At 37.4% G+C, this 12631-nt stretch overlaps 1 protein-coding gene across 2 annotated transcripts in view; it reads left to right on the top strand.

Annotated features, from left to right (window-relative positions):
* The window catches only part of col21a1 (collagen, type XXI, alpha 1), a 75410-nt gene that overhangs the window by 13393 nt on the left and 49386 nt on the right, over positions 1 to 12631 (top strand). For both annotated transcript variants that reach the window (XM_081350650.1, XM_081350649.1), the window contains exons 7-11: positions 205 to 282; positions 2071 to 2154; positions 2805 to 2867; positions 11576 to 11629; positions 11714 to 11767. In XM_081350650.1, coding sequence (XP_081206776.1) covers positions 205 to 282; positions 2071 to 2154; positions 2805 to 2867; positions 11576 to 11629; positions 11714 to 11767 — 333 coding nt within the window. The remainder of the gene's footprint in view (positions 1 to 204; positions 283 to 2070; positions 2155 to 2804; positions 2868 to 11575; positions 11630 to 11713; positions 11768 to 12631) is intronic.

Genomic DNA, 12631 nt, shown 5'->3' with positions numbered 1-12631 from the left:
TTTTGCCAAAGAATAAACATATCATGGAACATTTTCAACATGTGCAACACAGCAGTGTTCTTGTGGAAAAGCAGACACCATGTCATGTTGACACCAAATGTGTTTTATTTGCAACAGGGAGCACCTTTCCCCTTCCCTACAGCCCCGGGCTTTGACTTTTCTAAAACTACCTGTAATTTGTACTCTCTCCCTCTTCCTGAACAGTTTGAAATTCAAAAACTCAGAATCTACTGTGACCCTGAGCAGAATAACAGGGAAACAGCCTGTGAAATACCTGGAGTTGTAAGTACCAGAATCTTGGATCTTTCTGTTTTGGCCAATTCACATAAATTCCACCTATTAATGTCACATCAGATTAGGAGTGACTTGATATTTGAAATATTTTATCATATTACCAGACCATTCTTTAAAAACTGATAAGTAAAACACAAAGGAATTTGTTCATTTTATATTTATTTTGTAATTCCAGTCATTCCAGTCCACCATGTTTTTGAATGTGTTTAATGTACTACTAATCTGATCTAATCTGTTCAATTATACTAACAAGATAAAAGCACCTTCTCAGCTTCAAACAGAGCATGACATTTGCTTAGAAAAGTTTATTAGAAAGTCAATCACCGGCTTTGTCATTGTTCTCAGTTCACTAACTCAGTTTGCCTGACTTGGCTCTATTTCTTTCAGACTCACTGTTTAGAGATGTAGGGCATTTATAAACACTGTGGCAAACACTTTATTTCAAATTATTTTCCTTTTCTACTTGCGCATGTAATGCCTTGCACCTCTTAGCAAAGTTATGGTTTTTGCCCTGGCCCCTTCATGTATTTTCACTCCTTTCATTTTTTAGGATGGAGAGGTATGTACTTTTGAAGATGGCTTTGCTCGCTTTCAAAAGTAACTGCTTATCTCATTTTGAATTGCAGAGGTAAGATTTGCCTCATGTTCTTTTGGAGTGTCTAAGCATTCTCATAGCTGGAAAATCTTTCAAAGGACTGTCAGCAGCTTTGAGAATGTATGGCTGAACGATGCTGGTGTGGACCTTCTCACTCACAAAAGCTGAAAAAAGTTAAACTGCTTGTCTATAAAGTACTTTGGCAGTGGCATGGTTCTCCACTGTACTTTAAAGTCCCCCTGTAGTGAATAATCTTATCCCTTAAAACTCAGCTTTGATCAACAAAATGACATATTTAAATGTTTTTTTCCTAGACATTTTTTTTCTTTGTTCCTTAAAATAGCTTGAATGTAAATCTACACCCTTGCCTCATTTAGTATACGTATATTTATAGATTATATTACAGTATACAAATTAGTTCCGCCTCCACTCACTCAGAGATCTACTCGTTGACGATCACATGCTGACCTGATTTTTTTACAAGGTAGTTTGTGACGTCAGAAACACCAGCGATTTCAAAGCGTGTTTTTGAGACTGTCTTTGGTTCACTGCAGTTTTAAGGAGAAAATACTCAGCAATGGTGTCGACTTATGAATTTGCACATGGTTTGTCTTAAAGCATATTAAAACACCACATACAGTAGACATATAAACAACATTAAAAGCTGGATTTTCACCACAGGGGGACTTTAAACATTTCTGGTAGTGTGTGGGCTGTACTTTTACAGGGGGACTGTGTCATTGTCATGGTATCATGTCTAAATCTCTGTACCTTTTAGTGTATTCACATGGGCACTTAAAGTCAGCATGAAATGGAAGTTGCAACTGTATTTTCTTCCCTATTGTAACATATGTCGGCTTCTCCAACAAGAATAAGCCATTTTTTTATTAAAGATTACAAGAGCACATGAATGCTTAAAAAAAGAAACATGGCAATATTCCATAAAAATAAGATTTGTCAATTGTGATAACATGTTGACTTTAAAATGGCTAATGTCATAAAACAGGTTCAACAGTGTTGTGCTGTAGGCTGTCTCTATTATTGTCATTTTTCCAAACTACTGTGCCATACTGCTGAATGCTGAATACTGCAAGTTTAGCTTATGCCACAAACAGGAAATGTCTGACGCTTTATGTTTTATGAAATGCAGCATAGTAAACAATGTTTTTCTATTTTCTTAGTGTGATAATGTACCAGGTGACATTGATCCAACCCCAGAGCCCTGCATCTGTCCACCTGGGCCACCAGGTACCCCAGGAATGAAGGTACGATATAGCCTATCCCTCAACCCCTTTGGCAGCTTTATACAACAGAACACCTTATATAATCTCTTCATTGCATCAGAAGTCATTTCATTGCACATAAAAGTCTCCAAAAGGCAAGTCTGAAGTTTATAAGGTCATGCCTATGCTTGAAAACACATGCTGCTTTTCAGCAGGTGATCACCATAAACAGCCCTAAACAGAATTCTGAAGTTACAGACAGATTTACTACATTCATCATTTTCTCATTAAAGAGACCAAAAAATATTCTTATATAAAGCAAAGCATTTATGAATAAATATAAGCAGGGCTTTACATTAACTTGTGCCAACCAGCCAAATGTGAGTGTATTTCAGCAGTGGCGTGTAACGCAATCTCTCCAACTAGCCACTTCGGCGGGTTGAATTTTATATATAATATGTTTACACTTTTCAATTGTAGTCTTTTATCAAGGCACCTGAAATAATAAACTAAAGTGTTAAATGGTTTTAATGGTGCCCTTGAGAATGTGTTTAACAAAAAAAAATAAAAAATAGCTGTTAATCATTGGCAAAGATACAAATAGTTAGATAAGCCTTTATGTTCTTTGATCAATATTTTGTAATTAAATTATGTAAATACTATTTACAATGCATCACTTGTACATTCTCTAGGGTGAACAGGGCAGAATAGGAGATCCGGGTCAAACTGGTCCAGCTGGTGCTGATGGTAAGCCTGTGAGTACTACACAGTTTAATACAACCTCAAATTAACTTGAGCACGTGTCGTGTTCAATGCAGTATCCAGAACTGCAACATGCATTAACATCCCCACAAGTTTGTTTGGATAGAATTGTCAATGACAAAATTCACCTTCCATGAATTCTGGTGTTCTCATAATGAATGTAAGAATGTACTGAATGTAAGAGGATACAAGATAGTATGTCTGGTAATATGAGCTAATATGTGTCAGTAAATATACATTGAGTTCCAAAGTCTGAAGACACAGTCATCAGAAGACACAGTAGTCCAGCGCGCCGGCTACACATTGTCATGTTGTAAACAAGACAACATCTGTATTGCAAACCCCCAGATCAGATCCGAACAGTTGGTACACAATGTGGAAAGTGAATAATTTTAGTTCAGATTCCAATCGGATACACAAATAAGCGGATTTTGAATATAGCCTTAGGAACAAAGCAAAGTGTAGTCATTTATATTTACTAAACAGCAATGCAACTAGTTGCATTAATATAGAATTCATATGCAATGAATGTAACTTTGTTGATTCATTTTAAGTTTTCAAATCATTCACTTGAAAACTTTATTAGAATTTTTAATATAAAATAGTTCTAATAGTTTTATGATCTGTCCTGACAGTGATTCTTTTTTTTAATTTCATGAATAAGTTAATATTACAAACTGGTTCTTTGCATTTATTGTCAGTACTGGGCTCTCAATTCACATGGGTAGGGTACTTTGTACCATGTGTGTGGTAACTGTGTTCATACGCCATTTTTAACCCAGGAAAAACCCTAAGGAACTGTCCATTTTAACATAAACATATGACCCTTACATCTCACTTGGTCCTACTGTTCACCCCTACATAAAAGTAAATATATATATTTGTTTTAGAATTGAACATGATAATATTCATTTATAGTACAGGATTCATTTATAGTTTTATCCAAAACGACTTACAAATGAGGAGAGCAATAGAAGCAATCAGTTTGATACAACAACAGGGCAGTGATATTCAAGTACTGTGATCAGTCCCAGTTAGTCTAGCACAGTACATGTAGAAAGGTGTTTTATTTTTAAAAACACATATAGAATAGTAAGTGTTAGTATTAATGGGTCAAGTGTTTCTGAAAGAGATGCATCTTCAGCAGTTTCTTGAAAATAGCTAAAGACTCGTGCTCTGGTTGAGTTAGGCAGATCATTCCACCAGCAGGGAACAGTCTTTGAGATGGCACCACAAGGTGCCGTTCACTTGCAGAACGCAAGCTTCTGGAGGGCACATAGGTCTGAAGTAGTGAGTTTAGGTATAGGGGTGCAGAGCCAGTGGTTGTTCTGTAGGCAAACATCAGTGCCTTGAATTTGATGCGAGCAGCGATTGGCAACCAGTGCAATTTCAGGATTTTAGGGTATGACATGCGCTCTCTTCGGCTCGTTAAAGATCAGCGCGTCGGACGGGGATTCGATTAGAACTACAAAAACAGGGGGAAAAAGTGTTCAAAAACTACAAACACGGCTGATATGCGAGTCCGAAGGTTAAGTAGAGGTTTAGACAAAGGGGTTGAAGTGATTAATTATCAGTATCTAACCTGACGAAAAAATATTTATTCAATGTTATCCACATTATATTTAATCTGCAACAGCATTGTGAACTTTTGTAATGATACTTTTAATGGCCATTAACTTTTAAATGCATCATTATTCAAATTGCAAACACAAGAAGAGAATTCGACAAGTTCGAAAGACCAACGATTGACAGATCAACATGCTACTACATTTCTGTCCAAAATGGTAAGAAATTAAATTAAATTGAATGTGGATGATTGTCACAAGATGATTGACAGGGCCGTTTAAACAGTGGCAGGATGCACGTAACTAAGCGACAGAGAGATGTCCATTAAAGATTACGCAGTAGTATGTCCCAAAAGCTTTCCTACTCTTCTGCTACACTCAAAAGTATGTACTTTTTCTTCACAAAAAGAGTACATACTTTTAGGGTAAAGTATAAGTAGGTGAATTGAGATGCAGCACAAGGTTCCTGGCTGTTCTGGATGGAGTTATGGTTGACAAACCTAGCTAAATGGAGAAGTTGTGATGGAGTGTTGGCTTGGCTGGGACCACCATCTGCTCTGTCTTAGCAGGGTTTAGTTGAAGGTGGTTGTCTTTCATCCAGCAAGAAATGTCTGTCAGGCAGGCTGAGATGCGAGCAGCTACCTTTGGATCATCTGGTTGTTTACGAGTTCACACTTACATACAATTTGAGGGGGTAAAGTTTAATGCGTATTTGGCGTGCTGTCCGGAGGGAGAGCTCCGAGCTCGGAGTTTGGCCCGAACCCAGAGTACTCCCCCCGTATGTAAGTGTTTAGGACTAGAAGCGTGGAGAAGGGGTGGTGGGGGGATGCTGCAAAACTGTCAATGGATTGAGGTGAGACTGCTGGGTGTATATACCTCTTACCATTGATTGCTGAGTGCTCTCCACTTGTGTTAATTATCTGAACGTGCTCCTCCCGAACTTTGTTAATAAAACCTCATAATGAAAGGTAGGAGTTGTGTGTCATCAGCATAGCAGTGATAGGAAAAACCATGTTTCTGAATGACAGATCCTAGTGATGACATGTAGATGAAGAAGAGAAGTGGTCCAAGCACTGAGCCCTGAGGCACTCCAGTAGCTAGATCTTGCGACTTAGACACCTCACCTCTCCACGAAACCCGAAGGACCTATCTGAGAGGTAAGACTTGTGCCATTGGAGTGCGGTTCCAGAGATGCCCTTTGTCTTGAGAGTTGACAGGAGGATCTGGGGGTTAACTTTGTCAAAAGCAGCAGATAAATCCAACAAGATGAGCACTGAGAATTTGGAAGCTGCTCTTGCCAGTCTCAGAGCTTCAATAACCGAGAGCAGGGCAGTCTCAGTCGAGTGTTCTGGTTGTTGTCCAGGAGGCTGTACTGTGCAATGAAGATAGAGACTTAGTTGAAGATGACCCATTCAAGTGTTTTAGCAATGAATGGAAGAAGGGATACCAGTCTGTAATTTTCTAGATGTGCTGGATTTAGAGTGGGTTTCTTAAGCAGTGAGGTTATCCAAGCCTGCTTAAATGCTGTGGGAAAAATACCAGTGTGAAGAGAGGTGTTGATGGATGATATGAGTTAGTGCAGGTACAACTGAAGAAGAAATTGCTTGTATGAGATGAGTGGGGATAGGACAAAGATGTATCTTTAATTTCACCAAGCTGATCACTCACGAAAAAAGCCCCACAGTCATCATGTTTTCAGGCCATTTCAAGTTTTATTTTGACATAAAGCGTAATTTCTAAGTGGCTGAGTTGTTTACTTAATTTTTAATTAGTCTTCTCATTAACGGCATTATTCCGTTCATTCAGACTGATTTACACACGAAAACAAGAGGCAGGATTTATCACACAAACCAATCATATCCAATCATAGCACGATGGAGACATTGCCTCCTCTCATGTGACTTTCCCCCATTCATTCTCAATTACCCCCCACTACACTGAGCGAATGCTTTAGAGTGTCTGTTAAAACTCAAAGGGCTCAGGGGAGGCAAGAGAGACGTGGACTCCTGCTGTTGCTGTTGGACAGTGTTACATTATAAAAACTAGGGCTGGGACAATAAATCGATGCATCGTGAATCGATAAATGATTCTGGATCAATTCTGAGATTTTCCTAAAGTATCGTGATTCTCTCTCGAATCGATTCTGAGCTTATTTTTTGACAGCAGATGGCACTGCGTGCTTTAGAAAAAGCCAATGCCTTGCTTCCAATGCCTCACACACACCACTTGAAACTTCCATAAAATAATCATTCATAAAGTTCGAAAAGGTTGCAGCAAATTACAAGGGTGTTTGCAGTGGGCTGTTCACATTAATCTTGCGTCATAAAAGCATTCTGAGGTGCATTCTCAGACACAAGCGCTCTTTTTGTGAGCATTTGAGCGTGCGCTTAAAAACTAGCCTAGAGCAATTCAAATCTGTCTGCTCTGAAATTCTTGATGTTATTGCCCCGCTCACAGTTAAACATACTAGTCATACTTCCCCGCTATGGGTAAATGATGACATTCGCACCCTGAGACGACTGTCTAGGCAGGTGGAGAGGAGATGGAGAAAATCTAAAATTCAAGTGCATTACGACTTGTTCAGAGAATCTTTGGTTGCATTTCAGAAGAGGTCAAAGGACATTAAACAAATTTTATTCTGAGACTATTTTAAAGAATGCTAATAATCCCAAAGTGTTATTTGACACAATCAATGCGACTATAAATCATATCCAAAATTTGCATCCGGACTCCTTAACTATTACCTGTGAGGAGTTTCAAAAAAATTGCAAAGGGAAGGTTGAGAACCTCCGTGCTCATATACCACAGGTAGGGACTGATGCTCCCTCTCCGTCACCATGGACTTCCCCTAGGGAGTGGAGCGATTTTTAAAATCAATTGGACAGATGCCCTGGCTAAGGCATTAGTTGACTAAGTTCAAGATATTAAGATTCACGGTATCCACGATCTGCTTAAAGAGCCAGGGTGGCATGATGTCGTCTTTTGAAGAGGAAGGTTTTAAGTGTGTAATAATATCTGCTAGAGCAGATCGAGTTATAGGTTAAACATGCTGTTGTGTCTCCTTTGTTAAAACGGCCAAACCTCCCTATGGACGACCCAAATAATTTTAGGCCGATTTCAAATCTTCAAAAACTTCAAGACCACCTGTGATCGAACTCCATAACTGAGGTGTTTCAATCTGGTTTTAAGTCAAGGCATAGCACTGAGACAGCACTGGTGGAGGTGGACAAAGGGGAAATTTGGACAAAGGGGAAATTTGGACAAAGGGGAAAACTCTGTATTGATGATTCTTGATCTCAGTGCTGCGTTTGATATGGTGGACCACAATATTTTGCTGCAGAGTCTGGAATCTTGGGTTGGCCTAAAGGGGAATGTCCTTAAGTGGTTTAATTCGTATCTTGCTGATAGATCTGTTTCTGTGTGTGTAAAAGATTGCATGTCCCGGAGGTCCCTGTTATTGTGTGGGGTTCCCCAGGGTTCGATTTTAGCTCCTATCTTATTCTCTCTATATATGCTACTTCTTGGTTCTATTTTTCGGAAACACAATATGTCTTTTCACTGCTACGCGGATGACGTACAGATTTATTTTTTGGTAAAACAGTCAAATAGTAATACTTTCGGTAACCTACTAGCTTGTATTCAGGAGGTGAAAGAATGTTTGGCAGCTAATTTTTTTAAAACTAAATGAAGAGAAAACTAAGGTTATAGTTTTCAGCCCCAATTCCCACTTAGTGTCCGAGCAACTAAAAGATACCCCCCTGGCAGTTGCAATCTCTGAAAAGGTTAAAAGCCTTGGTTTTATCATGGACTCTGAGCTAAAAATGGATAAACAAATAAATTCTGTGGTTAAATCTAGTTTATTTTTCACTTAAAGCTCTTAGTAAAAACCAAACCATTTTTATCTCCAACAGATTTTGAGAGATATTTCTGCAGTCATTTTCTCTAGAATGGATTATTGTAATTCACTGTATGCTGGGATTGATAAAAAAGCTCTGGCACGCTTGCAAAACATACAAAATGCTGCAGCCAGATTGATTAAGTCAGCGAAGAAAACGGATCATGTTACACCTTTATTGAGATCCTTAAATTGGCTGCCAGTCGAGTATAGAGTGCATTACAAGATCATTGTTCTGGTCTTTAAAGCATTACATAATTTGGCACCACCATACCTTTCTGAGTTGTTGTCTGTATACATTCCGTCCAGGTCATTGAGATCGGAAAATTTAAATCTCCTTGTGACTTTAAGAACAAATTTTAAACGTAAAGGTGACAGAGCGTTTTCTCGAGTCGGTCCTATACTGTGGAATAACCTCCCACACTCTGTCAGATCAGCAAAGTCGTTGGCTGTGTTTAAGTCGTTGTTAAAAACCCACTTATTAGATGTATCATGGGGGACAGTCTGAAGTGGCTTGGCCCTTTGTGTGAAAGTGATACAGTATGTAATTGTCTCCTGTCTTATGTTTACATTCCATTGCTTGTTTGTATGTAATTTTTAATTGAGTGTTTTATCCTACTTTTGTTTGTGAAGCACCTTGGGCAACGCCTGTTGTATTGTGTGTGCTATATAAAAATAAAATAAAAATAGAGCGCCATCTGCTGTTAAAAAATAAGCTCAGAATTGATTTGAGAGAGAACGGCGATGCATTCGAAAAATATTGGAATCGATCCACGAAACGCGATGAACTGATTTATTGTCCCAGCCCTAATATAAACTTGATTTATACACTTTTTAATGTCATATTATCTTTGTTTTATTTTTGTAACGTGGATTATTTTCTCATTCAATTTTTTGGGGAGGCACTGCCTCCCTTGCCTCCTCGAAGGAAACGCACCTGGTTTGTGGGCACTTGTAGGGTTGCAATTTTGACTGCAGCTGCAGTTTTTCTCAGCACGAGTTAGTTTGACTGAAAAAAATTGTTGAGCATGAATGATGAATGACCCTCGGAAGAGCTCTGAACATTAGGTGAATGTGCAATAACAACACCTGGATGCCATACTTGCAAGTCTTCATATCTTTATGAACACATGTCCACATTATGCACACATGCCTGCATGTTTAGTCAATAAACAGCAGGTTTTTAGAGATGTAAAGCATATTTCACCTCATGTTTTCTCATTATACTTATAGTATTTACAGATAACCAACAGTTAATGTACCTAATACAATGTTAAAGTAAACATTTCTGTGCAAACAGTCCAAATCTAAATAGGCTATATACAGATATAATAAATAATGAGAAATCAAACAATCATTGCTTTTCTGCCTTTAATACTTGTAAAAATAACTCAAGGTCAAGGGGCACCAAAGTACATGTTTGTGGAAAACCTTTTCCACCCTCTTTTGTGAAAATGTCTATTGTCAAGTGACTGTAGAGCTAACTGTTTAAATCAATAAAAGAATTATATTGAGAAGAATCTTATGAATATATTGCCCTTTCAGTCTTGTCAATTGTGTACAGTCTTCGCAGAGAGGCGTGCAATATTCTCACAAGTCAACAATAGTTTCAAAAAGGTCTGAATTAAAAAAAACAAAAAAAACAGTGGGGTTTATTTTATGTCCCAAAAACAAAGACATGAGTGTCATCATCCAGCTGGAGTCTGCACAAATGTTTCACGTAGGCGCGTACTGCACGCATTCATAATAAATAATACTCATGACAAAAATCTTCACATGAACTTTCTCTCTTTAACTTGCTGTTTTAGTTATTATCTTTGTGTATAAAAACAATGTCCTTTTCAAAATAAATTTTACAGCGAACCAAGATCACAAGTTCACTTGTTACCAAAATAGTTCAACAAATCAATGTTTCCAGAAACCGTAGTTCCAACGAACATTCCCAAACAGCAAGTTGTGTGGGTCAAACTACAGTTCTCAAACTGTGGTTAAAAGCATAGTTTCTTGTTAGTCTGATGTGGACCTACATACAGATTACACTTTATTTCTAACTGTAAGTAACTTTGCTACTATGTCAACTAACTCTCATCAGAGTATTAGTAGACAATTAGGTTAGGGTTAGTAGAATAAGTTGACATGTAATTGCAAAGCTACTTATAGTCAGTAAAATGTCTGTTGGGGGGTATCAAAATAAAGTGTTAGCAGATATTAAGTAAAGACAGTCTACTAATTCTCTAATGACTGCTAGTTGACATGTAAAGTAACTTATAGTTAGTAGAATGTCTAAAATGTAACTATTGAAATAGTATTACCAATAGATCTTGCAAAATAGCTAACATGCAGTACAATCTACATCTGTCATTCTGTGCAAATGTAAATGAGGGAGAATAAAAGCACCATTATTGAAGATTATGCATGTGTGTAAGTGTGCTACAAGCCTGGGGAAACCCCAAAGTATGACGTAAGAAGGAATCTGCAATTGAACCAGACATCTACAAATCAAGCAAAACAACAGAGAACAAAAATAGAAAAGTAGTCTTTAGATGCCATGTTCGTTATTAACAGCAATAATCCAAAATTAATTAGCAAAATTAACTGGCTAAATTTATTAGGCTACTTCACCACCTGCAATGACATCATTAATGACAGTTCTCTAACTCTATTCTTATTCTTAAGGTTTTGGGAAACAGATCTAACAATTTGTCCAATTACGCATTGCAGTATGGTAGTTAAGTGTATAGGAAACACTCCTCGGATCAGTTAACCTGACTCACTAGAATGAAAGTTTTACTTTAATCAACCTTTGGTTCTTTTTAAATGTGACAGTAAGCAAACATTTGGTAACACGCTAGCAACAATAAACATGTTCCATAAAATAGCAGTAGATGGGAAATGTTACTATATATTCATATAGTATTCACATAGTCATCTAAAGCCATACAATAGGCATTGGTAAGAAACTTAGATTTAAATCGTTATTCAGTTAAGTCACGTGTTCATACACTGACGTCTGCCATCACAAAGTTCAACACAAGTCTCTTTTGAAGCTTACAGTAGTTTCAATAAATGCACATTATGGGCTTAGAAGGACTGAGTGTTAAAATTATGTGGGAACAGATCATAATATGTGATGTTACTTTTTTTCTTTCAGTTTGACCTTGATGAATATTTAATAGTCATATTTAATATTTATTTGTATGACTGTGGGTCAGACTAATATAAGACTCTTTCTTTATTAAAGGGTGTCCCAGGTTCTAGAGGAAGTCCTGGCATTCAAGGCTCTCCCGGCATGGAGGTATGAGTGCATGTGTCATAGACATACCCTAAAACACTTCACTCTACCCTTGATGATGCTACTTTTCAATCTCTGTTTGAGCAGGGCCCTCATGGAGCTGATGGACGTAAGGGAGAAAAGGGAAGTCCAGGGGAAGCAGTAAGGAGCTATGGATTTTTGTCCCTTTTATCTTTAAATGCACCATTTTCATTATGGCAACATATTTAGTCGTCACATATTCACATTTGCTTTCATAAGCTTGCATGCAGATTATTTGACAAAACATCACAAGGATAAAATTAAATTAAATCTACTTCAAAATGAAAATGAAATACAGCAAATTAATCTAAGGTAATTTTTACCTACTGGCATAAACAAGTGATATTTAAAACAAAGTTGCTTATGACAGCTCAGGAAAAATTAGCTAAATAAATATCTAATATCCCAAAAGATTAGGTTCAAATCTTTCTACTTCTTGCCTAAACAAAGTCAGTTTCTCCCAGAAACCTCATGCATATTGCAAGGGTTTTTTGTATGTTGGAATCAATATTTGTGACTGACATTTAAGTTCACGTTTAAACTTCTTTAAATGTACTGTACAGCTGTGGCCAAAAGTATTGGGAGTGCCATCAATTTTGTGTTTCATAAAGTTTGCTGCTTCAGTTATTGTGGGGTTGGTTGACATTGTTTCTAGATTATTGTGCAGACTGATCAGATGCATTTTAAATAATTCCAAAAAGCTTCATTGGCCAAAAAAAAAAAAACAAAAAAAAAAAAACGAACTTTATCACAAAAACACAAATGTCACTGTCATTTCACTAATCATATGAATGAGTACTAGTCAGGTGAAATCACTCTATCATTTCGGATTTGATTATAAGAGAAGACTTGTCTTAGCAATGGTTACCTCCAAAGAAAGAGGTACAGCCATCATCGCTTTGCATCAAAATGGCCTCAACATGCAAGAAAATTGCTGCAAAGAATATTGGAAACCAAAGAACCATTTAACTGATCCTAAAGGAC

Source organism: Scardinius erythrophthalmus (genome assembly GCF_964197995.2).
Source record: "Scardinius erythrophthalmus genome assembly, chromosome: 21".
Taxonomy (NCBI): domain Eukaryota; kingdom Metazoa; phylum Chordata; class Actinopteri; order Cypriniformes; family Leuciscidae; genus Scardinius; species Scardinius erythrophthalmus.
Note: the sequence above shows the minus strand (reverse complement) of the source record. Positions and strands in the feature narration are given on the sequence as shown.